This window comes from Herpailurus yagouaroundi, unplaced genomic scaffold (genome assembly GCF_014898765.1).
Source record: "Herpailurus yagouaroundi ecotype Mexico unplaced genomic scaffold, PumYag 142, whole genome shotgun sequence".
NCBI lineage: Eukaryota > Metazoa > Chordata > Mammalia > Carnivora > Felidae > Herpailurus > Herpailurus yagouaroundi.
This window is the reverse complement of record NW_024412397.1, coordinates 21,257,840-21,285,317: the sequence shown is the minus strand read 5'-3', so window position 1 is coordinate 21,285,317 and position 27,478 is coordinate 21,257,840. Positions and strand designations below refer to the sequence as shown.

Genomic DNA, 27,478 nt, shown 5'->3' with positions numbered 1-27,478 from the left:
TATATATATGATATATATACATACATCTTATATATATGTTATATATATCTTATATATCATATATATAATTTTATGACTCATTCAATTTTAGAGACTTGGATTGGTTTTTAATTTTTTTCTTTTATTTTGAGTTTTGAGATAATTGTGCATTTAGATGTAATTAATAAAAAATAATGCAGAGAGATGCCAAATTTCCTTCACCCAGTTTCCCCCAAAGTTAATACCTTGCATAACTATAGCATAATATCACAATCAGGAAATCTACATTGGTACAATCCACTGATTTTATTCAAATATCATCAGTTTTACATGCACTAATTTATGTGTGTGTGTTTAATTCTGTGCAATTTTGTCATATGTAAATAGATTCATATGACCACCATCACGTCAACACACAGAACAAGTTTATCACAAGGATTCCTCCTGCTACCCTTTCAAAGCTGCAGCCACCTCCCTGCTTGCCCCCGCCTTCTTGATCCCAAAATTCTAGTTCTGTTTTCCATATCCATCATTTTGTCAGTTCAAGAATGTTATACAAATGGAATAATATACCATTTAACCTTTTGAGATTGGCTTTTTTCACTCAGCGGTATTCCCTTGAGACCACCTCAATTGCATCAACAAATCTTTCCTTTGTATGGCTTAGGAGTATTCCACATATGGATTGCTATAGTTTGTTCACCCATTAAAGGATTTGTGAGTTGTTGCCTGTTTGGGGCTATTTATAACCAAACTGTTGTGAATATTTGTGTACAGGTTTTTGTTGTTTTTTTTTTATGAACATTTGCATTTCTCTGGGATAAAGAGTATGTTTCCTGGGTTGCATAGTAAGCACGTTCCATTTTGTAAGACACTGCCATACTCTTTTCCGGAGTGGCTGTACCATTTTACACCCACAGTGTATGAGTGGTCCAGTGTGTCCACATCCTAACAGTTGATATAATCACTAATTTTTTCTAAAAATTTTGGCCATTCTGACACGCATGTACTGATAACTCAGTGTGGTTATTTGCATTTACCTAATGGCCAGTGATGTTGAATAACTTTTTGTGGACTTACTTGCCATCTACATATACTCTTTACTGAAATGTCTTTTGTCCATTTTGTAATTGGATTTTTTAATACTGTTGATTTTGGAAAGCTCTTTACATATTCTAGATACAAGTCCTTGACAGAAATGTGTTGCAAGGCTGTTGTTTGTCTTTTAATTTTCTTCACAAGTTCTTTCCCAGAACACACATTGTTAATTTTGATTGAAGTCATTGGCTACCATAACAAATTACCACAAAGTTGGTGGCTTTACAAAGTTTTTTATTCTCTTATAGTCTGGAGACCAGAAACCCAAAATCAAAGTGTCACCTGGGCCACACTCCCTCTGAAGGCTCTGGGGGAGAATTGTCCTCACTTCTTCCAGCTTCTGGTGGCTCTAGGTATTCATTGGCTTGTGGCTGCAAAACTCTTCTCTGTGCATCTCTTGTAAGGACACTTATGATTAGATGAGGGCTCACCTAAATAATCCAGGAGGATCTCATTTTGAGGTCTTTAATTACATCTGCAAAGATCCTTTTTCCAAATAAGGTCTCATTCAAGGTTCCAGGGATTTGACAAGAACATATCTTTTGAGGGCCACATTACAAAGGGGAAACCATTGAAATACATTGGGTTTGCATGGAGGTGCAGCACCCTGCTGGGTCTTGGTGACACTGGGGATAAGGGAAGGGCAGTGAAGTGAATAGTAACCCAACCTTCTTTGCATTAGCTGGCTAAGTCTTGTTGCTGCCAAGTTGATGTGGGAGGGAATGCTCACTTTGCCACAGGACCCCACTGACATTACCCCAGGAAGGATATCAAAGGTGGTTCCAGGCTGGAGGCTTCTGCAGTGCCCTGACTGGAATATACGGAAGGCAATAAGGAGACCCCAACAATGACTATGCCATCCCTCAAGTCCTAGGTTTCTAGGTAGTTTGCCTTCTTTTCACCTATGCTTGAATCTCCCTATGCTTATGTGCAGTCTATTAGTTTTAAAGGGAAGGATTTGGGAGGAATGGATTGTTACATCTTGGCCAGAACCAGAAATTGATTCATGCATTCATTCAATTTTACATTTTAGATATCAGTCGTTATACATTCTATTGGAATTCTTTTCAATTTTTATGTACATGTCTCCAATAATTATCAATTTAAGCAGTAAGTGAAGAAAAAACAAAATTTTTAACTGGTTATTTATTTTTGAGAGAGAGCGTGCAAGTGGGGGAGGGGCACAGAGAGAGAGACAGAATCCAAAGCAGGCTCCAGGCTCTGAGCTGTCAGCACAGAGCCCAATGCGGGGCTCGAACCCACAGACCACAAGATCATGAGCAGAAGTCGGACGGTTAACTGAGCCACCCAGGCGCCCCAAGAAAAAACAATTTAAAATATATTTTAATTTTTAATTAATGCTGACCTCTGACTGTGTATGCTTTCTTACTGATTCTTTTGCAGGGCATTTTCCAGGGGGAACAAAACAAAAGATAAAAGTACATTAAAGGACACTTGTTATTCACATCATTCTTCTATGAGATTAAAAACTATATTGAATGCTGTTCTCTTGTACGACTGTGAGTTCTTATTTTCACAAGGTGCCTTCAGTAATTTGTACAAGGATACCGTCTAGCAAAGTTTAACAGTATTTATGCACATTGACTTGGAGGTGAGTGGCAATGACTGCCACGCATGCTCTTCTGTGGCCTCATTTCTTTTTTAGGAAAGATGAGGGGCCGTTAGGATGAGATCCGTGTCCTGATGCAATTCTGTGTGCTTTTATTCCATCTTTTGCATTGAGGATGAAGCTTATTAAGTTGGAAGGCATGGTTGCTTCAATTATTGATGGGGACAATTTTCCTTTCATTTCTGTCTGGACAAACATCACTAGTTTGGAATGTGCTGGGTTCCTATAAACAAAGGAAGCAGTAAAAATATAAAGATTTTTGGATTTATCTACTGAATTTATAATTTCATAGAAAGCAGGATCCTTGTCTTATTCACCATCAATTCCCTTCGTGGTGCTTATGATAGGACAAACAGTTACTGAAGGCGGGGAGGAAGGCAGGGCACAAAAAAGGGCAGAGTGATTTGCACTCATAAACATTTTACATAAAAATATTAAGTAGACTATATGTTACAGTCTTCAGTCAGCTTTTCCTTTTTGTCATTTTGTTAACTTTTTTAAATTACGAAATTAATATGTGCTTACAAAAATTTAAACAAAACAGAATTTTCATAATTATTCTCCTTATTCTGTTTCCCAGAGATATTTACTATACTTTTGATTGGATCTTTTCAGACTATTGCCTATGTATATATAAAGATAGCTTACATATATGCATATACGCTTGCCTACCCCACATATATACACATATACATTTTTGCTTTTACAAAAATGAGATGTGTTTTTCTGCAACTAGTTTTATTTTCCTCTTAGTAGGACATCATGCACTTCTTTCTGTGTTGAGACATACCAATCAGCCTAGATATTTTTCATGACTGCATACAGTATTTCATTCTCTATGTGACCAGACCTCTCTGGACTATCATTTGGGTTGTTTCTCACTTTTTGCTGCTATACAAATAAAGTGGCAATAAAACATCTTTGTAATGGATCCATTTGGATTTCTACAAACACATAGAGTTTCTAGGTCAAAGGTTTTGTGCATTTAACATTTGGAAATATTCTTTCCAAGTGACATTAGGAAGACTGTTGTACTTCGTATTCTAACCCAGTGATCTTCAAACTGGAGTATGTGAAGACTTTCCAAAGGGTGTGAGAGGATAATAACATTTAAGGGAATAAATTTTCAGGTCTCTAACCTTCACATGTACCTTTTCCCTAAACTCATCTGAGACCATCTTTGATGGAGATGTAGGCTTCTCCTTTCCCACCAGCATGTTCATATGATCCTCTGTTGCTTTACAGAACACAAGTATACCCGTCACCCTCCCTGAATAGTACTGAGTGATACTACAGTGCTTTGCTCTGGCATGTAAAAATCTCTGGGAGGGAAGCCTGGGTGGCTCAGTTAGCTAAGCATCTGACTCTTGATCTCAGCTCAGGTCTTGATCTCAGGGTCATGAGTTCATGGCCCATGTTGGGTTCCACACTGGGTTTGGAGTCTACTCAAAAAAAACCAACCAAACAAACAAAAAACACAACTCTGAGATCCCAAAGGAAAAATCTGATTAATTGGAAGTGAGTTGGGTAATAAATCATGTTGTCAATTCTTTGCTTTCAATAAAATTTATGGATCTAAATTATTTGTCATTAAAAATAGTTTTTGATTAAAAAATGTTTTTGATTATAGGTTTCTATGTAATTTATGGTACATAACACAAGAGAATTTCAAAGGCATTTAATGACAGTCCTAGAATTATACTCTTTTCATTTTAACCCACTTATTCAAAAAAAATTTCTCAGTACTTACAAAGTTGGAGTAGACAATAGTAAGTGCTATCTCATTTTATTAGTATCACCAATACACAGATAAAAGAGTGTAACAGTTAGAAGCATGGACTCTGGAGCCAGTCTGGATTGGTTTAAAGCTGAGCTTTGCTATTACCTATGTTTAGCCATGAGAGAATTACTTAATCTCTCCCGGCTTCCATTTTCTTTTCCACAAAATGGAGATAGTAATACTACCTACTTCATAAGGTTATTGGGAAGACCAAATGAGCCAATATATGTAGACTGTTTATAGACTGCCTGGCACAGAGCAAATGCTACCTAAGTTTTGCTAATAATCAAGGCATGTTTTCAGTAACAGTTGGCTTTTATATTTAATAGCTATGTAACATTTAGTAATATATTTTTATTTTGCTTTTTTAATAACAATTTAATCTAATACAACATATATTTTGTAACATTCATTTATTTTTATTTTTTAATGTTTATTTTTGAGGGGGGGGAGGGGCAGAGAGAGACAGAGACACAGAATCCAAAGCAGGCTCCAGGCTCTGAGCTGTCAGTACAGAACCCGATGCGGGGCTCGAACTCATGAACCATGAAATCATGACCTGAGCTTAAATTGCATGCTTAACTGACTGAGCCACTCAGGTGCCTCAACATATATTCTATTAGGATCAAATTATATGAGGGAAAAAAATAAGAATGTGGGAATCAAGGAGAAAAAGAATGATGTAAATTTCTGAGTGTTGATGTTTGCATGTATTTTGAAATTGAGTTATGGTAGGTTTCAACTTATTATGGTATTTAGAGTCTATTGGATATGCTTACAAGAGTGATATAACACTTTTAAAAAAAGTATCAATACTTAAAGTGCCATAAATTGCATCCTCTAAATTTAATCCTATGCAGAATTTCAATATCAACTTACAAATATGCAAGGTGGAGTACAGTTTTACAAAATTCTTTTGGGGGGTATAAAGACCACTGCTCCCACAAACTGTGTGAGTGTCCCTTTCCCATACTCTTCTCTATGCAGTTTAGACTATTTTCACAAAAGTGTCTCTGGTGGCAGGATTGAGAATATTCACGAGCCGTGGGTAAGGTCTTAAATCTCTTTGAGTTTCCAGTTATTACTAGAAAAGTGCCTTTACTACTGATAATCTTTTTTAAGTTATCAGAGAGAGAGAGAGAGAGAGAACGAGATAACGAGAGAGGGAGAGGGAGAATCCCAAACAGGCTCCACGCTGTCAGCACAGAGCCCAATGTGGGGCTTGATCTCACCAACTGTGAGATCATGACCTGAGCCGAAATCAAAGAGTCAGACATTTAACCAACTGAGCCACCCAGGTGCCCCCTGATAATAAGTTTTGTAAGTTTACTACATAACTAGTTTACAAATGTTGGTTGTCCAAAATGTTGTGCTGCGTGGCACAGAAGAATCTATTCATACCTTTCTCTGAGACTATGAATGAAACCATCTTTTCTCTAACAGGATGCTAGGCAGGGCTCTTGCCCGAAATGGGACGTCTAGATCACCCTTTGTTCCATGTTTTTGACAGTGGAAAGTTAACAAGATGCAAGACGGGGCCTCAGGCTGTGATGCACACCTTAGAGTGTGTAGCTTCCTGACTAGAGTCCCCACCAGTGGCTGATTTACCCAGTTGATTCGGAGCACTACCCCTTCCCTTGTGTTGCTTTCTCCTGCTGTGGAGAATGCAGTCTTGACCATAGATTCAAAAGTGACAGGTGGGTAGAAAGACCATGTATCACCATCATATCATCTGCACCAATGATCCTGTCCATTAATGTACGTAATTGTGAAATTCTTTTGGTTCTGTAATGCAGTAGAGAACACGTTAAGGAATACAGCCTAAAATGTAATTTTATTTTGACTTTCTTCACATAAGTTTTTTTTCCCCTCCTATTGAGAGGTTTATATCTGGCCAATAAAAAATTTTACAAGTTTTTATGTGCTGATATATTTTACTTATATAAAATCATTTAGCAAAAATCAAAACTTAAGGAATTTGTGATGAACTACCTTGAATTAATGTACATACATTTACAAAATATGTGTATTTTATGTCACCATTTACCCCTAGGCTGGTCACCTGTGGGTAGTGACTCATCTCTGATTTCTCCAGCTCTTTCCAAATTTACCTACTGTACATCTCATTCTGCAGGTATCTGTAGGTGGTCCACTGGAAAGAATTCATTTAGGACGAAGCGTTCATTGCTGATAATAGTGAATATATTATAATTCTTGGGAAGTGTAATTTACAAAAATTGCTTAATAATTCACAGAAGTGACTCTAATGGGGAAATCTGAAGCATCAGGTTAAAGTTAACTGGGGGTGAAGGGATGGGGGGCAGGCAATGCATGTGTATGTGTGACTCATCCCAGAGACCTCACATCATACTTTGTAGGGAATTATCCATTCTCATGATGAAAACACTTATAAAAATTGTCATTTAAATTACACTTAGGGGCAATTTCTCCCCCCTAACAGAATATGCTGGCATATACTTGTACCAATGAGTTAGGAATTTAGTTAAGAATTCAACTAAAAGCCGTTAAAATAAAATAAATGCAAGTAACACTTACTCTTTCAGAGGAGAACATATATAGCCACAAGCATGGTTATAACCACGTATGTAATTTGACGATGGTGGGTATGCTGGAAAATCCACACTGTTAGCTAAGTGATTTAAAAAAAAAAAAAGAAAGAAAATGAACACTATTCCACAAGGATGAAAAATTCTATTTGAAGTAGTGTATTAAAAAAAATGTGTGATATAGCATTTAATTTAATTTAGTTATTGTCAGCATTGATATTAGTTTTATACCTGTGTATGTATGTTTGTACATATGTATGTGCACACAGGTCAAAACTGAGAAAATGCCTGTATGAGCACTATTGTCCTCTCAAATGATCTCATTCTAGTATCTCTAAAGATGTTGTTACCTTTTACATATAAGAAAATGTGTTAAAAGTATCATTTAATTAGCTCCTGAGATTTGAAACAAAAAAAAATGACAAAGGAAAAGACTATTCTATGAAGATATCAGGTTTATAAATTTTACTAACCATTTATTATTATTATTTTTTTAGGGTTAGATCCTTTTTTTACATCTTAAAAAAATTTTTTTTTATGTTTAATTTTGAGACTGAGAGAAACAGAGCATGAGTGGAAGAGGGGCAGAGAGAGAGGGAGACACCGAATCGGAAGCAGGCTCCAGGCTCTGAGCTGTCAGCACGGAGCCCAATGTGGGGCTCAAACTCACAGACCGTGAGATCATGACCTGAGCTGAGGTCAGATGCTTAACCAACTGAGCCACCCAAGCGCCCCTGTATATTTTTAAAGTTTTTATTTGAATTCCAGTTAGATAACATACAGTGGAATATTAGTTTCAGGTGTACAATATAGTGATTCAATACTTACATATAAATTGTTAATCATTTTTTAAATAAAATATTTGATGTAGTTATTTGGTCTGTCAGGAAAGATGGTTTAAATGCTCTTTTCTGCCAATTCCCTGTAGCTAATTCAGAGGATAATTAAAAATCAGTAGAATTTGTTTTAAGAACTGTGTGGCATAGCCATACTCTATGTGAATGTAGAAGGGAGGTGATTTGATTCTAAGTTTATGATAATTATATATACCCTTTCTGAAAATATTTTTACATTGTATTTATTTATTTATGTGTGTGTGTGTGAGAGAGAGAGAGAGAGAAAGAGAGAGAGAGAGAGAGAGAGTGAGAGAGCGCACTTGTGTGCTCATGCACGCGGTGGAGGGGCAGAAGGAGAGACTCCCAAGCAGGCTCCTGTGCTGACAGCGTGGGGCTCAACCTCCCAACCATGAGATCCTCCTCTGAGCCGAAATCAAGAGTCAGAGGCTTAACCAACTGAGCTACCCAGGTGCCCTAAAAGTATTTTTAAAAATATATTTGTTTTTTTCTTGGCGACTGAATCCTTCTCTTGTCAGAGATGGTGACTTCTCTTTTAGGATTTTTAACACAGGCAATCAATTCTGTGGTAAATGCAATGTAAATCACTTAACGGACAAATGAGGCTGAATGCATTTTCCCTGTTCACGGCGAGTTCATCATCTCAACAGGTCCTATTGTGCTGGCATAACGGTACTGCTGGAAGTGAGATTAACATAGTATTTCTCTGTTTAAAATACAGAGATTATCCTGGTCTTTCTTTAAAACTTTTTTGGTTGTATTTCACAAACAAGTGTGGATCTTTTATGAGGCATATAGTTAACCCAGAGTTTGGAAAGTCAGAAGACTTGAGTTTTAGTTCTGGTTCAGCTGCTTCTTAGCTAATGTAGCTTAATTTCTGTGAACTTTAGTTTCCTCATTGGTGAAATGATGCACACAAAATATTTAGCTCAAAGCAAGCTGCGTAGTAAGTTAAATGACAACAAAAGGAACGTTAAGAAGAAAACTCAGTATTCATCAAAAATTCACTTTAAGAAAATTGCTTAAAGCAAATTTAGTATTGATCACTGAATGACGGATTACTACTATTTGTTGATGTTAACTTCTTCCATACTTCTTTTTTACCTTCCCTCTGACCACTAAAAATGAGATTGAAATGGTCTCCTTCAAATACAGAAAATAACAGGTCTATAATTCAGACATATAGTATTTTGTGCTGCAGATGGTGGATAAACTTTTATGCACTCTCATTTTAAAAGGAGACAACTCAATGACGACTATATGAAACTACAAGGGATAGCCACATACAAGTGATGAATATCAGGCCTTATTGCTATGCTGCAACAGAGCTGTGTTTGAGCGGGCAGAACTATGTAGTAGTCTAGTATCTGAAATTTAGAGTACTACAGACATAGAATAACTGAAACTTTGTTGGAATATAATAATTACAACACTTAATTGTCCCTACTCCCAAGTAGTTTACAATAGAGAAGATTATTCAGATAGGAATGGTGAGATTAAATTGAATTCTGGAGAAAAACAGGGCTTTAGGCTACTGTCCTACCAAAATCCCTTCACCAGGAGTTACTGTATTTATCTGAGTCCAAGTATGAACTGGTATGTGTTAAGTGAATAAAGCAAGTTAGGAAAAGACTATACACATTTGCATTTTACAGAGTGACACATTTACAGAGTGACACAGAGCTAAGGATATCAAAACTTCCAATTTCTAAAAGAAATATAAGCACATTTATGTAAAGACTCATCTAATGAAAATTTCTTCAGGAATTTTATCAGTTACTGGATATGCCCAATCTACATAATTCATATATAACATAGCATATCCAAAGATTAACTTTGTGTCTTAGTAGTTTTAAAATGTATGCTGTGAAGTTTCAGCCTACAAGTTATCTGTCTATACTCAGTGCTGCATGGTATAAATTGCAAAAAGGCCAAGAGATGCCATAATTATTGACTGATATAAATGGCACCTCCAGAGTTGGGTAAAACTCAGGCTTGTCTATATTATACATACATTTATTGGTCTCACCAAATAAAGAGAATAGCAAATTAATTGAAAGCAGTTTCTCCCAAACTGTGAGTTAAAGGAAAACAAGATTTATTAATGACTCATAGTAATTCCAAAATATGGGCAAAATGCTTCAACTTACAACTGATAATATCCATATTCCCTTCGCAGTGCTTGAAGTATACTAAGTCGATAAAGTCTCGGGGGGAAATTGAGCCCATGGCAAAACTTTGTGTAATGGTATGACATATGAATGTGTCCTGGAACAAATCAAACCGTAAAGATTGCAACAGTTACTTCATATCTATCCTTTGTATCTCTTCCCAGAGAATTTCACTGCATAACATTAGCTACTATTTGGAAAAAGAAGGGGGCTTTGAAGTTAGAAGAACATCATCAAATCTGCTCGCGTTTTCAGTGTTAGAGGAACATTAGATCTATAACCATACGCACAGGGCAACCAAAGCAAAAATAAACAAGTGGGACCACATCAAACAAAAAAGCTCTGCACAGCAATGGAAACCATAAATAAAATGAAAAGGCAATGTACAGAAATGGGAGAAAGTAATCTGGAAATCAAATATCTGGTGAGGAATTAATGTAAGCGCAGAAAATTCAGAAAGGAATTTCGTTATTATCTACTCCTTAAATTTTTAGACGAAGGAACCAAAGCCTAACATTAAATCACATGCAAAACTAGAGATAAGTACAGAACTAGAACCCATGTTCCTTATTCCCAGTGTATTTCTACCAGTCCACACTGATTAGGTAATATATTCTGACAAATATATTGGTTTAGCACCCTGTGGTATAAGGCCTTAAAATTAAGGACCAGTATTATGCGCCGCCTTGACGTCTGCTGAAGTTGGGAGAGTCTTAAATGGCCTAACTGCAAGGTATTCTCCCCATTCTGTTCCTACAGGTAAGGCCCCTTTGTCAGGCAATGCCCCTTATCACAGGATCAGCCACAGTTCCTATTTGTCCCTGAGTGGTGGGTTTCAGTTCCCTGCTGGACAGCAGAACTGATCCAACCAATCACAGCCTCCTGTAGGAGTCAGGGGTCACCTCAACCTCTTGACACCACAACGCCGGTGTTGCACAACCTCTGGTTATTTACTCTGCTCCTGGGTGCAACTCCCATGTCACCCTCCATGGCGGTGTGTCCTTGGGAGTTTAGCTAAGCTACTCCATGGTATTGCTGCTTCAGTAAACTTTTTGTTTGGCCACTGCGCCTGTGGGGGCCTTAAACTGCCACTCGCCCCCCCCCCCCCCCCCCCGCAAGTGCATGCCTTGGTCACCACAGTCACAAGGAAATGTCAGTTCCTGATGTAACTTCCCCAACACCCCTTCCGATCCGATCAATGGTCTCCCCTGCCTCCCACAACCTTCCCCTTGTGAGGTCCTTGGACACCTCTGGGACTTGTGTTTTACAAAGTGACCTGCTCTTTTTGGTTTGAATTGGCCAACCTGGCCTTAGCCCAGGAATCCCAAAGCACTCTACTCACAGATGCTCAGGTGCCTCAGGGCCTGCCTCTCTCTGCCTGCGGCCTGCCTTGACCTCCCCATGTGGCTCCTGGAGGCGTTCCGTGTACCTTTTCCAGGACTTGTGAGTAAGAAACTTCTCTATTTCAATTTCTCTTGTGGTCTTTTGTTGAACTGTGGCTCACCATCTGGCACCCTGTGCTCCACTTAACAAATGCCAATTTGACAAAGTTGTAACAGTCCTCCTCTCCTGGACTGTGACTAATGATTGATAAACTGGTGTTGATCTCATTTGTCTAGTGTCAGATGTCATGTCTTTGATCACCCTCATAAACCCTAGAGTAGGGATCCCTTTCTCACCAATGCAGGTGAATGAGTCAATTAAAACATCCCTGGAGATGCATACTATAAACATTCATAGGAAGGTAAAAGAATTCTTGGTGCAGTGTAATGGTATTCAGAGATTCTGTAATATATTGGAAAGGACATAGAATTGGAATCAGGAGGTCAAGTATTAAGGCATGGTTCTGCCTGGTATGCGACCTTGGGCAAGTCACATAATTTCTCTGTATCAGTTAAGTTTTTTTTGATGCCAAATCTAGTTATTACAGTTGATTTGCAGCAACAGCAGGAACATATGAAGTATAAAAGGAACTGTGCGATTAGTGTCACGCAGTCATGAAAGAGACAGTCCAAATGTGTGAATCTTCATTTGTGGTGGACTATGCTTCTCAAACTGTATGTTTAAATCCCAAGAGAGTAATAGATAGGTGTTTTTTGTGGATAGGAACTTCAGGTGCTCTCTATAAAATGAAACATTTACTTTCCTGGGCTTTTCTACAACCTCCCCCAACTCCCAGGCTTTAAAATCAATTTAATAAAAGGAGGTAAAGTTAACCTAAGTTCTGAGAAGATGATAAGGTGATGGCAGATAAGTAAGATATTTGTTTTGACGTGTGGAATATGGTTTGGAGACTCAAAGAACCAAAGACCCAGTGACCTGAAGTTTTACACGTGTAATTGTCTATGAAAATCGTGAAAGTTCACTTTATGACCCGATTTTTAAAAACAGCTTATTGGGGTGTAATGTACATACCATAAAGTATAGCTGTCTTAATAAATAAGAGGTCTATAGTGTGCTGCTTTTCTTGTCTCTTACATTTGGTCTTTCCTTCCACCTCTGTGACTTAAACTTTCTACTCTAATTACCTGTAATTTTTTCTCTTTGTTTTTATTCCCCCTGTTCATCTGTTTGAGACAATGTATGTGAAAGGTCCTAAAACCACAACTATATAAGTAGATATATAGGTTTATATAACCACAATATATAGATATTATTCCATACTATAACCTTACTCTTAAAAAAAGTTACAGTATGTGTCTGCACTGTTCCTGCTGTCTAATGTATTATGATTAAGATAAATCTACTGACTTCCCATCAAGAAGGCATGCTTCATCTTTTTTTCTACCTAATGGAGGAGGTGAATACATAAAGTTCAATTCCCCTCAAGACCAAAGGCACATGTCTGCGCGAAAGCTGGATAGATTCAGAAAGTGCTAAGCCTTTACAAGAGAATAAAGCTAATTAGAATTAAACGTTTGACTAATAAAGAAGGAAGTTTTAAGGCTTTTATAAAGACTTCAATTCAATTGAGTCTATAAAATATGAAGTGTCTATAATCATACAGGTTTAATATATTCAAATCACTAATAAAACTAAAAATATATTGATACAGTAGAAGTCTGATATCAAACAGCAAATTACCGAATCAATCTTGTGTACCATATTGTACACTTTCAATGATTTATCCCATGTAACTCTGTTTTCAGGTTTGTAGAGGAACTCAGATAGTTTAGTTGTTGATTCTGGAATTATTCCTTCAACACGATATCTATAGTTAACAAAATAGAGAAAATTCAAAATTTTACTGGTTTAGGCTTAGCTCAAAATATAATGTACCATAGTAGGCTAATTTAGCAAATAGCAGTAAAGAACACTTGTAGGTAATATCAGCAATTCAGAACACTACTATTCAATTGGAAGTAGCCAGGTTTATTGAAATAAACATTGCAGTAATTAATATAAATTATTTCAAGATCCATTTTTCTACATATCTTGTTTATAATGTTTTATAGTTGTCTTATTAGAGGGGCTACTTTCTTTTAGGATTTTTCTAAAATATTTCTCATAAATATTTACCTGCCATATTTATCATAAGCCAAATGCAATTGATGAGAAGTTTGTGTGTTTATACGTACAGTATCTTTTAGCCCCAATTCTTTTTTTTCTTTTTAAAATCTTTTAATGTTTATTTATTTTTGAGACGGAAAGACAGAACACAAGCTGGGAGGGGCAGAGAGATAGAGGGGAGACACAAAGTCTGAAGCAGGCTCCAGGCTCTGAGCTGTCAGCACAAAGCCTGATGAGGGGCTTGAACTCATGAACAGCAAGATCATAACCTGAGCCGAAGTCAGCTGCTTAACAGACAGAGCCACCCAGGCCCCCAGGCCCAATTCTTAATTTATGGATGTAATGTGGTCTAAAGCAGTGGTCAGCAAATTCTCTGGGAGAGGGCCAGACGGTAAATAATTCAGGCTTTGCAGGCCACATGATCTATGTTGCAACTATTCAACTTAGCCAGGGTAGCAGTAAAGCAGCCATGGACAATATATAATGAATAGGCATGTCTGTGTTACAACTGAACTTTATTTATAGACACTGACTTTTGAATTACATTTATTTTTTGCACGTCAGGATTTGGGCAAGTAACTAACCTTTGTGTTTATCCATCAGTGAAATCAGATTTGGCTATCCATCAATGAAATTAAGACAATGTGAGAAAAATGGATTAAAAGTCAGTATTTAGGAGAAGGTTGTTGAACTAAAATGAAGTCTGAACAATATTGGCTCTACTCTTCTCCCAGTTAATCATTCTTTCCAACCTGAGGGCATAGGTTTAAGTAAAATCAAAATTTTAAACCTCTAAAAAGTTATAATTTCTGGGGGGAGTGAGATAAAAACCAAACAGTATTGTTACACTAAATAGTCATATTTATGAAGGATTCTTCCTCTGAAACTTTGTTTTTATGATTTGGGAAACAAATAAGGAATTCATTAGACTATTTCTTTGTATGTTAATTTCTCTTTAAAAGCTCAGTTAGTCCTTAATTTTCTCTATAAGATATCCTCAAATTTCCTTACTATGTAATGTTTCCTTCCTTCAGATCTACAAAGTTTTATTTTTTTTTTTTAATTTTTTTTTTTCAACGTTTATTTATTTTTGGGACAGAGAGAGACAGAGCATGAACGGGGGAGGGGCAGAGAGAGAGGGAGACACAGAATGTAAACAGGCTCCAGGCTCCGAGCCATCAGCCCAGAGCCCGACGCGGGGCTCGAACTCACGGACCGCGAGATCGTGACCTGGCTGAAGTCGGACGCTTAACCGACTGCGCCACCCAGGCGCCCCCAGATCTACAAAGTTTTAAAGAGCTTATTATGAAGCTCTGTATAAGACAATGAGAAAACAACCTGAATAATTATCAGGTCCTGTGAAAAAGAAGTCAGATATGATAACACTTAAAATTTAAGTACAAAATTATTAAGGGATATGTATATACTACCACTGATTGTTTTTTTACATAATGAGTTATCTCTCTCTCTAGTTATATTGTAAACTTGGAGTATGAAGAGTTTTTAACCTTTTGATATTTCTAACTAACATATACATATCTTCCTTGACTTTTGATGGGGTTACACTAAGATAAATAAGATTTGGTGGGGTTTACAATAAGCTCTCTCCATTGTGAGTTGAGAATATCTTAAGCCGAAAATGCACAATAATACACCTAATCTACATCACAGCTTAGGCCTTGCCTGCTGTAATTGTGCTCAGAACACTACTTTAGCCTACAGTTGGGCAAGATCACCTAACACAAAGCCTATTTCATTAAAAAGAGTTGACTATCTCATGTAATTTAGGGATATCTAATATACCTATAACTTTATCAACATTTAAGGATTTGTGACTTTTCATATCTATTGTTTAGAATAGGGATTGGCAAGCTATGGCCTATAGGTCAAGTCTAGTGTACTTCCTGCTTTTGTAATTAGTTTTGTTCAAACACAGCCATACTTACTCACCATGGGTTGTCTATGTCTACTTACGTATAATGCTTTCATGCTATAATGGCGTAAAAATGTATTGTCTATTTATGTGTTGTTCTTCTATGCTATAATGGCAGAGCTAAGTAGGTGCAACAGAGACCATAGTTGCTGCAAAGCATAAAGTATTTACTTATTCTCTGTACCTCCACTGAAAAAGTATGCCAACCCCTGGTTTAGACTATCTACTCAATGGTTAATATGTTTATTTCCCAGTCATTTGTAAAGGTGAGAAAAGTATAAGCTACAGGTATTATATGACTACAAGGCAGAAATTATTTATTTTGCTTTTTGGAAGATTATAAAACACAGTTAAAGCTCTGTATTGGGCAAAGGGTAGGCTACTAGTTAAAAATGACCTTATCTTAATTCACTAATTAGAGTTAGTGGCTTTAAAAAAATATGTAAATATCAAGCCTCTTTGAAAACAAAACATTAATGCGTCTTGGGTATCAGCATCTACTGTGTTCATGGCTCTTTCAGAGATAACAATTTTGTCATATTTGGATCTAAACTATATTTTTATATCTATTGATCATTAAGATGAACAGTTCATTAGATATTTTACTACGATCTACACTAAAGCTTTGTGCTCATTATACATGAAGTGACCTCAGGTTAAATTAAAAATATTTTAACCATGGTGCCTGGGTGGCTCAGTTGGTTGAGTGTCCCACTCTTGATTTTGGCTTGGATCATGATCCCAGGGTTTTGGTATCTAGTCCCTCCTGCACCGGGCTCCACACTGAGCTTGGAGACTGCTTGGGATTCTCTCTCTGTCCTCCTGCCTCTCTCCCTTGCTCATGCTCTCTCTCTAAAAATTAAATAAATATATATTTTAACTATTTTCTCTTGTCTTTTACAGTTTCTAAACAGCTTTAGCTGCTATATGGAATAACTGATCAGTATATGTGAAGTTACACTTTATTTACAGACCATACATTTCATGAAGATTTCAGGCAGCAATGAAAACCTTTTGGTATGTGTGGATTTATATCAACATGCTAATTTTAATGTCTCTAAATACTTTATGGCCTTTTATGATTTTTGTGAATGAGCACTGCCAGAAGAGTAACTAGGAGGTTGAGGAGGAGAAAAATAATATAAAGTGTTTATTTTGGCATACTAGAAACTGTAAACTTGGGGAAGCATCTGTAAGATGATAAGACACTCACGGGCTTTTAGTGATCATATTTTTCACATATCCTATGTGATACTAGAGTTGGGGGTGGGACTTCCAGAGTAGCTGTGTGAGAATTTTAGTAAATCCTCCTCCACAGTGACAACAACTGTTCCACAATAACAAACTGATGAAAATTACCTTAAAAAACAGCTATTGAAATTCTCTAGAAAATGACCAAAGGGCTTTCAGGAAACGGAGAAACATTTATTCAAGAATATCTACTAAATCTAGATAGGAAAAGTAAGAGTCTGTAGCATTTGAGCCACGATCTGCTTCTAGCCAACCCCTTTTCACACCTGGAAGACAAGGAGGGGCTCCCTCTCCCCACTAGCTCCCAGTCTAGGGCTATGGTTTTATCCTAGAGGGGTGGGTCACTGACATCACTCAGCTCATGCTGTTAAACTCTATTCCCAGCAGGCACTGCTGAGAAGACTGAGGCTTCCTTACCTCACCCAGAATTTACTGATAGGAAGAGGGCTCTGTCCAGGGCACAACAGGCGTAAATACTAAGGCCTATTTCCCCTTCCTGCTACATTAAGAGGGCAAACTGAAGTCATAGCAGCATCTCTCCCCAATGTCACCCTCACATCCCCCTTCTGCTCATGGATAGAGGCGTCACTCAGCTCCAATAGTCGTGCATAGGCTCTGCTCAGGGGCAAAAGCAAGACAAAATGAGCTGGCAGTATCTCACCTATGCCTGAGAAGATGGATTTCATTTGGAACAAAATGTGGAGAAAATTTTGAAAAAAAAAAAAAAAAATACAGATCTTGTTAGTGAACAATTAGAGGAATTACATGGAACTAGTGCAAAAGCACAAAAGACCAGCCAGAAGTAGGGAGAGATAACAGCTAGATGAACAACATAAGATCACACTTATCCCTGGCAGGGGGGTTGTGGTGTGGAAGGCTGTGTACATGAAGTAGATTGTCCCTGCTGAGAGCAAGTGGAGTGGATGTATTACGTTGCCCCTACTCAGATATAAGAATGGATGTACGAGGATACCCTTACTCAGAACAGTCAGAGTAGGTACATAGGCTGCCCGTATTCAGAGCAATCAGAGTGTATATACTAGGCAGCTCCCACCTAGAAAAGAGGGGATGTACTAGGCTGCCCGAACTCAGAGAAATCAGAATGCATGTACTAGGCTGTCCCACCGGAACTGACCAGATTGGATGTCTTAGGCTGCCCAGACTCAGAGCAGTCAGAGTTTATGTACAAGGCTGCCCCTTCTCCAGAGCAGTAAGAAGAGACAGGCCTTCCCCTATACAGAGCAATCAGGAGGATATACTGGGCTGTCTCTAGTCAAAGCAATCAGTCAAAGAAGTCAAAGCCTCTAATCAAAACAAAGGGTGTTATACCAGGTTGCCCCTACTCTGAGCGATCAGATTAGATACACTAGGTCGCAGCTATGCAGAACAAGCAGAGTGTAGATACTAGGATGGTCCTACTCAAGCATTTTGATTGGGTGTACCAGGCTGCCACTACTATGGGGTAATCAGAGTGGATGTAAAAGACTGCCCACTCAGAATAATTATACTGGATGTACCAGGCTGCTCCTATGCAGAAACAATCAGAATGGATGTCCTAGGCTGCCCCTCACGGGGGCATTCAATGCAAGGTATGTGTTGGTGACTTACAAGCATTTTCCAAGCTGCATACAGATTAATCAACAAAGAATTGAAGCCTTACTGCCTTTAGAGACTTAAGTGTAACCTCTGACACATAATGTATCCTGACTACTTTAAAATAAAATCATACTCTTTGCTGCTGTTCTGGAAGAATGTCTCTATGCCCACGAGTGCTCCCTCTGAGGAGTGACTGGTTACAGAACTTCCAAGTTACTTGTCCCTGGCTAAGTGCAGGAAAAAATCATAAAACTGCTGAATTGTGAAAACAGCCTGTAAACCACACACAGATCCAACTGTAAAGGGTAAAAATCTTGCTAGTTTGGGGGTCTTAAGCACAACTTGTGATCAATAAATGGCTTATGTTGATCCCTCCTACAGGCTAAAGGATAAAAACAAAGGAAAAAATCAGAGCAGGGATTATCAGAGGCTGCAGAATAGACTTCCAGAATTAGTCTACACAAACCACCCAACTAATAAACAAATATAACAACAAGCCCTGGGTGGGTGGGTGGAATCTGTATCCAGAGTTGCCACAGTACATGACTTAAATATTCAGTTTTCAATAAAAAAACTATGAGGCATTCATGCAAAGAAACATGAGTGTGATGTACGCAAGGAAAAGCCGCAGGCTAGAAAATACTTGTAGGATCTAAGAGGAGTAAATTAAACATTGAAGAAAATTATTAGCCTACTGCCTGACATATAGTAAAAGATTAATAAATGTTAGCTGCTGCTAACATTTTGGGGAATGTGTAGTGTTGAATTGTGTGCTGGTAATCTGTATTACATCCCTTGAGGGTGGAAAGAAAGAAATTCCCACCAAAGAATTGGCACTCTTCTCTTGCGTATACCCAAGTGCTCCAATCTAACCACAAAAGGAGCTTTTTGGGTATGAATTATGAAATCAAGGTGAAGTGCTAAGAAGATATCTTTGGTTTATATTTTTGTACTGCAGTTACAAGGGAAATTTAAATACTTTCTATTTGGCAACCAATATAATAGAACTAAAGTCCGTAAGTTCAGTCAATACACATTTGCCAAGTGTCTATGTGATAGACACTCTTCAGGTGCTAGGGATACTGTGACAAACAAAAGTGATTTCTTTATAATCTTGTTCCTATTCAGGTTCCTATTTCCATCAAGTTTACAGTATTTTTTTGTTTGTTTTTTTACCGTTTATTTATTTTGAGAGAAAGAGAGTGCGTGAGAGAGCATGTGAGCAGGGGAAGGGCAGAGAAAGAGGGAGAGAGAGAATCCCAAGCAGGCTCCATGTTGACAGTGCAGATCCTGACATGGGGTTCAATCCCACGAACTGTGAGATCATGACCTGAGCCAAAACCAAGAGCCGGACACTTAACCGATTGAGCCACGCAGGTGTCCCAAGTTTATATTCTAATAAGACATATACTAAATGAGAGAACAAAGGAAGAAGATAAATTTCACATAGTGATAGATGCAAATGAAGAAGGTGGCAGAGTGGTGTAGTAAACAGCAAGTGGGTGTGGCCAGGAAGGTCACTCTAAAGAGCAATGAGGCTGAGATCTTGAGGACAAAAATGACATTAGCCTTGGAAAGATTTGGGGGAAGAACATGCCAGGCAAGTGAAGAGCAACTACAAAGGCTCTGAGGCGGGGTTAAGTTCATTGCATTCATGCAACGGTAGTAGGAGAGCGAGGGTGAAATGGTAGGAGAGGTCAGAGAGGTAGGCTAGGGTTAGATAGTGCCTTGCAGAGCTTGATAAAGGGCTTGGATTTTATTTTAGATGCAATGGGAAGGCTTTAGAAGATTTTAGGTAGGGGAGTGACATAATCTGAATTATTTCAAGCATCTACTTTGACCATTGTGTGAAGAACAGGATACAGTTGAGTAAGAATAGATCCATGGAGTCCATTAGGAGTTACTGAGCTAATCCAGATAGAGATGGTAATAGCCTACACTGGGATGACAGCAGGGAAATAATGAAAAATAAATCACTTCTCTGTACATATCTAGTCAATTAGAGCTTCTATTAGAATCCAAATCTGAGATGAGAGATCCATTATCCAGGCCAATATTTTACAAGCATGTCCTTGGTCAAAAACATGTGGAAAAGTTAAATAGGTTTCTTTACACTAGGATTTCTCTGATCTTAAGAGCGTATTTCCAAGAAGAGAATATAGTCTGGAGTGTTTAGAAAAACTTATTTGATAATGCAACCCCTTTACCCCTAAAGGGCATTTTGAGGGATTACATTTCTCCCAGATACTAGTTTGGCAAATAGCATTAGACCATCCTATCTAGCCGAAAGTGTGCAATGTTCACACTCTGTTGCCCATTCTAAATTCATTTTCATTTTCTCACTTTGGTTATTTCCAACTCTGTAACTAAAATGTGGAGCTCTCTTTGATGTACTGGAAAAGTTGTAAGCTTCCCTAGATTTTCCCCTTGATTTGACTGCAATTCTCACTTTCTTCTCAATCCAGGCCAGGGGAGGTCAATTTTTGACCGAGGCAGACCAACCTGACCAACATGTTCAGACAAGTTTCCTTTGTAGTAACCTAAATATCTGCCACAGCTGACACAGAATAATAGAGGTATTTTGAAAAAAAAAAAACAAAAACAAACAAACAAAAAACTGGTCCAGTCATACTCTCCTTCTGTACATAAACATGGCAAATTTAAAAAAAAAATTTTTTTTCAACGTTTATTTATTTTTGGGACAGAGAGAGACAGAGCATGAATGGGGGAGGGGCAGAGAGAGGGAGACACAGAATTGGAAACAGGCTCCAGGCTCTGAGCCATCAGCCCAGAGCCTGACTCGGGGCTCGAACTCATGGACCGTGAGATCGTGACCTGGCTGAAGTCGGACACTTAACCGACTGCGCCACCCAGGTGCCCCAAACATGGCAAATTTAGAAGAATCTGTGGGTTGACCTTGAGAAAACAAGTATGCAAAACGGTTGCATTACCTTTTATCAAACTTAATTTATTTTTATTTCTTTATTTATTTTGAGAGAGAGAGAGAGAGTGAGGGGGAGAGAGGCAGAGAGAGAGAGGGAGAGAGAGAATCTTAAGCAGGCTCCGTGCTATCAGCGCAGAGCCCCATGTGGGGCTCGAACTCACAAACTGTGAGATGATGATCTGAGCCGAACTCAAGAGTCAGATGCTTAACTGACTGAGCCATCCAGGTGCCCCCATAACCCTCGTTTTAAAGCTGTGTTTGATATTTACTGGACTTTAGCGCAACTATAAAAAAGAATTAAAAGATGGTTTTCCAAAACCCGTGTGTGATAGTCTCTAACATGGCCCCCACTCATCTCCACTTCCTGGTACTCACACACTTGTGGACTCCCCTTCCCCTGAGTCAGGCTGGATCTAGCGATTCACTTCTGATAAACTGAATATTCCAAAAGTGATGAGAGGTCACTTCCAAGATTAGGCTGCAGAAAGGCTTTGGCTCCTGACTTACTTGCTCCTTCTCTTGTTTTCTCCTAGACTCCTCACTGTGAGGAAAGCAAACGTCATGTTGTGAATAGCCCTGTGGAGCAGTCCCTATGTCAAGGAACTGAGGAAGGCTTCCAGCCTAGAGCCAGAAAGGAACTGAAGCCCTCAGTCCAACAAGCCCAGGAAGATCCAAATTCTGCCAACAACCATGGAAGTGAGCTTGGAAGTAGAGCTGCCGCCAGATAAGACCGAAGCCCCAGGTGACAGCTTGATTGCAGCTTTCTAAGAATCCTTGAGGCAGAGGCACCAGGCTGAGCTACACCTGGAATCCTGACCATGGGATAATAGTGTTAAGACATTAAGAAATGGGGTATGATATTTTTGTGCATCAATAACTAGTACACAGTGCGTATAAATTTCACTTAAAATGTGAGTGTAAAAAGTCCCAATTTTTGTTTAGTTTTGCATGAAAGAGTAAAATGCCTCTGATCAAAAATCTCCATAAAGCTTTAAAACAGCCCATTTGGAGCTACTCCTTGAATGGCTCTAGGTGTGGTAGAGCCACAATTGCACACAAATATCCCAGAAGTATCGTTGAATCAATAAATAACTTCCAAGGTTTCTTTGACGCATAGGTTGCTGTCTACACTTGTCCAGTATGTAAGACGCCAACAAGCTATAATATTTTTCTAAGAGTTTATTCCTCTAGTGTCACTGGCATTGACCTCACCTACTTCCCTCCTCGGTCTGTTTTTGAAAGCGCCTCTATTAGAATCATTACTTATTTTTTTTTGTATTAAAAAAACTTTTTTTAATGTTTACTTATTTTTGACAGACAGAGAGAGAGACAGAGCATGAGCGGGGGAGGAGTAAAGAGAGAGGGAAACACAGAATCTGAAGCAGGCTCCAGGCTCCGAGCTGTCAGCACAGAGCCTGACGTGGGATTCGAACTCACAGACCTCGAGATCATGACCTGAGCCGAAGTTGGACGCTCAACCGGCTGAGCCACCCAGGCGTCCCTAGAATCATTACTTATTTAGACAATGAAAGCAGGGATTATCTTCCTGATAATTATTAAAATGAGTAGGACAAGGCATACCAGTTTTGTCTGATAGTAAAAAAATTGGATTGAGACAAAAGGTAATCAAATTTTAGTCAGATAAAAAAGAGCAAGAAATACAAAATGAAGAAAAAGTGGACTCCAAAAAAAAAAGGAACGGAATAAAATTTGATTTCGATAACATACGGTGTGTTTGCATTAATGTGATATCATGAACAATGAATGAACAACTCTTAAGAATAAGGTTAAAAATGTCAGCCCACTACCCTCAGTGTAGTTATATCTGAAATAACAGGATCCTCAAAAATATCCTTAAAAGCAGCTTTTAGAAAACATTACATGTATCAGCAAGAGAAATGACTTGGGGAAAAAAACTTTATTTTATAGTGGCTTATTTAACGGAAAGGTGAAATGTTTGAAAGGCTGCAAAACACTACTGTTATCAAGGAAACACCAATCTGTTTTTATAGTAATTATTTCTTGATGTAGAAATTTCCTGTCTTAGTGAATTGTTCGCTTGGAAAGACTTTTTTTCCTGGTTGTCTTCAAGTTTGAAAATGATTAGGTGGTACATAATTGCTCTAATTTATTAATACCAAATTTAAACTAGTGACTTAATAATTTCTATTTCCTGATTACTATCAAGCAATGTTATAGCCAGTGAAGCAGCACTGAATTCTAGATATATCAATGCCATTGAATTCAAAATGTCTATAAATAGGAAACTGTACTCACAGATTTCCATGGAATCTTTTAGAAGCCTTGCTGGAAACAGTTATCTTTTTCTCAAAGGGGAATAAAAATCCAGAAATAAATTAGCTGTCAGATACAGAAAAAAAAAAATGAAAAATAAAAACCAACAAACAAAAAGTAAAAATATATTTTTTTGGTTTGTAAAAGAAAAACATTTTAAAAAGTCTATATAATGAATTGCTTCTCATTAAAAAATAAACTCTTGAACCATATTTAACTTGTTTCCTTACTGAAGTCTTAACCACTTTCCAGCCTGATGTATCTTGATTGTATCCTAAAATTTCTTGAGCAGTTTCTTGGGCAAGCTTCTTATAGTCCATCTACCTGCAAAGTTGTAAAAACAGATGACTGGTAAGAATATAATCATACAAAACAATTTTAAAATGCTGTATTATGTTTTAATACTATTTCTACAGTGCCTGTCACATAGTAATGAAGAATCATTACTTGTTTTTTAATTAAATTTTTATTTAATAATTGCTAAATGCATGCACGCATGAATTCCTTCTTCCTTATTCATAGTTTTTCAAATAGAAAGTGTGGTATACTACGAAGAGCAGGCTTTGGACTGAAAGAGAACTTGGTCAAATTCTGTCTCTGCCACTAATTGTGAACCACATTATTTAATATTTCCGTTTTCCCATTTTCTGGGATAATAACTAAATGTTGAATTAATGTGAGGATTGAGATAATGCACTTAACTGTCCTACTCCATGCCTGGTACATAATAAGCATTCAATAAATCATTAGTATTTCCAAAGGCTTAATCATGCTTCCTTACTCCTGTAAAGCTGCATCATCTGATGATCAAGCGTTCTTAGAAATTAGTCTTTTTATTATTTATTCATGTATTTATTTAAAAAATTATTTTTAATGTTTATTTATTTTTGACAGAGAGAGAGAGAGAGAGAACACAAGCAGGGAGGGGCAGAGAGACAGGGAAACACAGAATCTGAAGCAGGCTCCAGGCTCTGAGCTGTCAGCACAGAGCCCGACACAGGGCTCAAACCCATGAATCATTAACATCATGATCTGAGCCAAAGTCAGAGGCTCAAAAGACTGAGCCACCCAGGTGCTCCGGGAATTAGTCTTTTTAAAGTGAGGGCAGTGGCATTAAATGATCTGACCCTTGGTTTCCTCTCCAAAGGCAACTCCTACCTGCCTTCTCTCCCACTCAGCTTCAATCATATTGACTTGGCTGTTCCTCAAATACAACCAAGCATCTTCCTACCTCAGGGTCTTTGTACTTACTGTTCCCTCTGCTTGTAACATTCTTCCCAAATATGAATGACAGATTCCTCTTCATTGGTGTCTTGTTTAAATTTCACCTCTTCAGACAGGATCAAGTTCAAACCAGTTCAATATAAACATATTTACTAAATCCTTTACTAGGGATTAGGTACTGTGGTAGGTGTGGCAAAAACAGGTAAGATACTGTTTCTGTTCTGAATGGGTTCAGGAAACTGGAGTCTCATTGGTCCTTTGGCCCATCATCTAGTTTTCAGTTACGGGAAGCTGGTTGGTATGGTGGGAAGAAACACACAGCTGGATTCAAATCCTAACTTTGCCACTCACCACAAGCTACATTATTTTGAATAAACTGCTTAACCCTTAATTTCAATGTTTACATCTATAGATTGGGGATAGTAATACTTATCTCATGGAGTCATTATAAGGATTAAGTGAGTTAATATATGCCAACGTGATTGAAACAGTGTGGGGCTCCTTCTTGATGATCAGAAATACTAGTTTCTTTTCTTGAAATGACACATTTAAATCTACCTTTTAAAAAACTCTCCAAAGAGCTGCCTCAATAAGCCTTCTTAAAGTTTAATGATCAGAACCATGTCTTAATTAGCTCTCACCTAAAGGTCTAGGTTGGATCATAAACCCACCTTCTCTTATTTTGTTCTCCAGCAAGGCATAACACCTAGTTGACATCTATATTTGAACAGCTTTAGTAAACCATTACAGCTCCTGTTTCCTAGTAGACTTTCAGTTTCTTTACCTTTCCTAATAGATCTAGTCCAGAATTTTAATAATTATTGGGACTCTTCTCCAAATCCTTGTGGAGATCTCCATATCTCTTAACCTGTGAAGGAACAAAGAAGAATTATTTTGATCCATGAATTAGGTCAATATATTTGATCATTTCCTTAATATTTTCTCAGTGTTCTTTATTTTCACTTTATACCCTCATTAGGACACATTTGCTATATATGCCCATGATGAAAGAAAAAAGTAAGAGAAGCGTTAATAATACTGTTTATGAAAGGAAACTTTAAGAAATTATTTTAAAGAAGGACTGGTTAAAAAGACATTCTGGTGGAATGTAAATAAAGATGTCTAACTTTTTAAGCTCATGCCATTAACAGTCCTTGGCTGGTTCCTGATCTGTGCTTGCCCCAGCATATATAACACAGTTCTTTATTTCCTATCAGCAACATACTTGATACTGACTGATTTAAAGAAGCACAGATTATTGGAACATAGCACTAGGGTGTAAACTCCTGCAGGGACTTTGACGTACTCATTTTCAAATCACTAGCACTTCCTGCCACAATAAACGTGTTTAATTGAACCACTCAATTGCATTTTATAGCTCGTGGACTTTTTCGTTTGCCAGGAAAAAAGGAAAGGTTAAGTTTAGTGGGCTACAGAGGGTGCAAAGAAGAAAACAAACAGCAGGACTACAGGGCCATTACCTTGTGATGTAACATCGGATGGACTGGAACATATTCCGGTGGAGTAATGGTCAAGGATATCTTCACCCACAGGGTCAGTGGAAAATAAACATAAACCAATATTGAGATGACATCTTTTTTTGGATACACCACTTGGTTGAAACTGGATTCTTCGCACCTCATATCCTGTCCCAGCCTCGTAGACAGAACCACGTATGTTGTTAGTGGTCTTTACATCTGTTTGTATATAATCTCCCTTTTTCTGGGCTGCCTGACTGGGTCCCCAATCCGTGCTGGGTCACTGACATTCTTCCCTGGGAATCAAGGTCCCCAAGGAATTTGTTAAATCCCATCCCTGACCAAACTCCCTCCTCCAATCTCGCATCTGCTCTATTGCGAGGGGCTGGCTGCAAGCCCAGAAGGACCGGGCTCAGGGATGGGATGCGGAAGGCACTGAGGAGGGAGGGAAGGAAGTGGTCCGGGGAGCTGCCCCTCCACCACCGGCGGAGATGGTCTTATCCTGGGAGGGGGTGCTCTGAAGGCGGGGAGGCCGAGACCAAACCGGCAGCCGCCAGCGCCCCCGAGTCTCCTTCCCCACCTCGTCCCCTCACACACTCCCGGGGAGCCAGCCGAGGGAAGTTCAGCCTATCATCTGCGCGGAGTAGCCGCAAAGAGTGGTGACCGAGGAGGGGCGGGCGTGCGGGGCAGCCGGACGAAGCTGTCCGGAGTCAACCAACCACCCCCTCCGCCCCCCACCCCCCACCCCCCACCCCCAGAAAGACGAGGACGAAGAAACTACACTTCCCGGCTGTGAGTGCGACCTTACACCCTGCCGCGCCCCCTTTCCCCTGCGGCCTCCGCCCCTCACCCAGCGGCCCCGGGCGCCGAGCGCCACGCATGCGCACCGCAAGCCAGCGCCATGTTGGATCAGTTTGAAAGCGAGCGCGGGCGTCGCGTTCCGCTGTGACGGCGGAGCTGGCTTCGAGCAAGCGGAGCCTGGGGCGGGGCGGTGTCCGGCTCGGGGATGCTGTATCGCGTTTCCCGTCCGGTAACAGGCGCAGGCTTTCGGTGGAGAGTTGTGGAAGTGTGCGTTTTTTTTTTTGTTTTTTTTTTTATCTCTTTGGGAGACTTCGTCGGTGAGTTCGGCCCGAAAAGGGGCTGTAGTTTCGAGGGGCGCCCCATCCTT

At 38.8% G+C, this 27,478-nt stretch overlaps 1 protein-coding gene and 1 long non-coding RNA gene across 8 annotated transcripts; one reads left to right on the top strand and one right to left on the bottom strand.

The window, feature by feature from the left end:
- Positions 1-2,415: 2,415 nt before the first annotated feature.
- STARD6 (StAR related lipid transfer domain containing 6) lies at positions 2,416-27,270 on the bottom strand. 7 transcript variants are annotated; one of them, XM_040478785.1, is made up of 9 exons: positions 27,198-27,270; positions 26,314-26,606; positions 25,617-25,700; positions 23,839-23,932; positions 23,591-23,640; positions 13,164-13,290; positions 10,059-10,176; positions 7,044-7,137; positions 2,416-2,930 (listed from the first exon to the last, which is right to left on the bottom strand). In XM_040478785.1, the coding sequence occupies exons 4-9, from the start codon at positions 23,926-23,928 to the stop codon at positions 2,729-2,731; spliced, it is 681 nt and encodes a 226-aa protein (XP_040334719.1). In that variant the 5' UTR covers positions 23,929-23,932; positions 25,617-25,700; positions 26,314-26,606; positions 27,198-27,270; the 3' UTR covers positions 2,416-2,728. The 7 variants fall into 7 exon arrangements, with proteins under 7 accessions (XP_040334719.1, XP_040334721.1, XP_040334718.1 ...); XM_040478787.1 differs by having other exon boundaries at positions 26,314-26,373; positions 27,198-27,244; XM_040478784.1 differs by having other exon boundaries at positions 27,161-27,230.
- LOC121032910 (uncharacterized) lies at positions 11,013-22,665 on the top strand. The gene is made up of 3 exons (XR_005791593.1): positions 11,013-11,522; positions 16,426-16,539; positions 21,847-22,665. It is a non-coding gene; the product is annotated as an uncharacterized LOC121032910 (long non-coding RNA).
- Positions 27,271-27,478: the final 208 nt, after the last annotated feature.

What these genes read in the sequence shown, in the direction of transcription:
- STARD6 (XM_040478785.1), bottom strand. Translation starts at nt 23,928, where the DNA reads ATGGACTATAAGAAGCTTGCCCAAGAAACTGCTCAAGAAATTTTAGGA. An exon ending in AAAAGATTCCATGGAAATCT is followed by an intron (nt 13,291 to 23,590) that starts GTGAGTACAGTT and finishes TGTTAACTATAG; the next exon opens with ATATCGTGTTGAAGGAATAA. An exon ending in ATATGTTCTCCTCTGAAAGA is followed by an intron (nt 2,931 to 7,043) that starts GTAAGTGTTACT and finishes CTTTGTTTATAG; the next exon opens with GAACCCAGCACATTCCAAAC.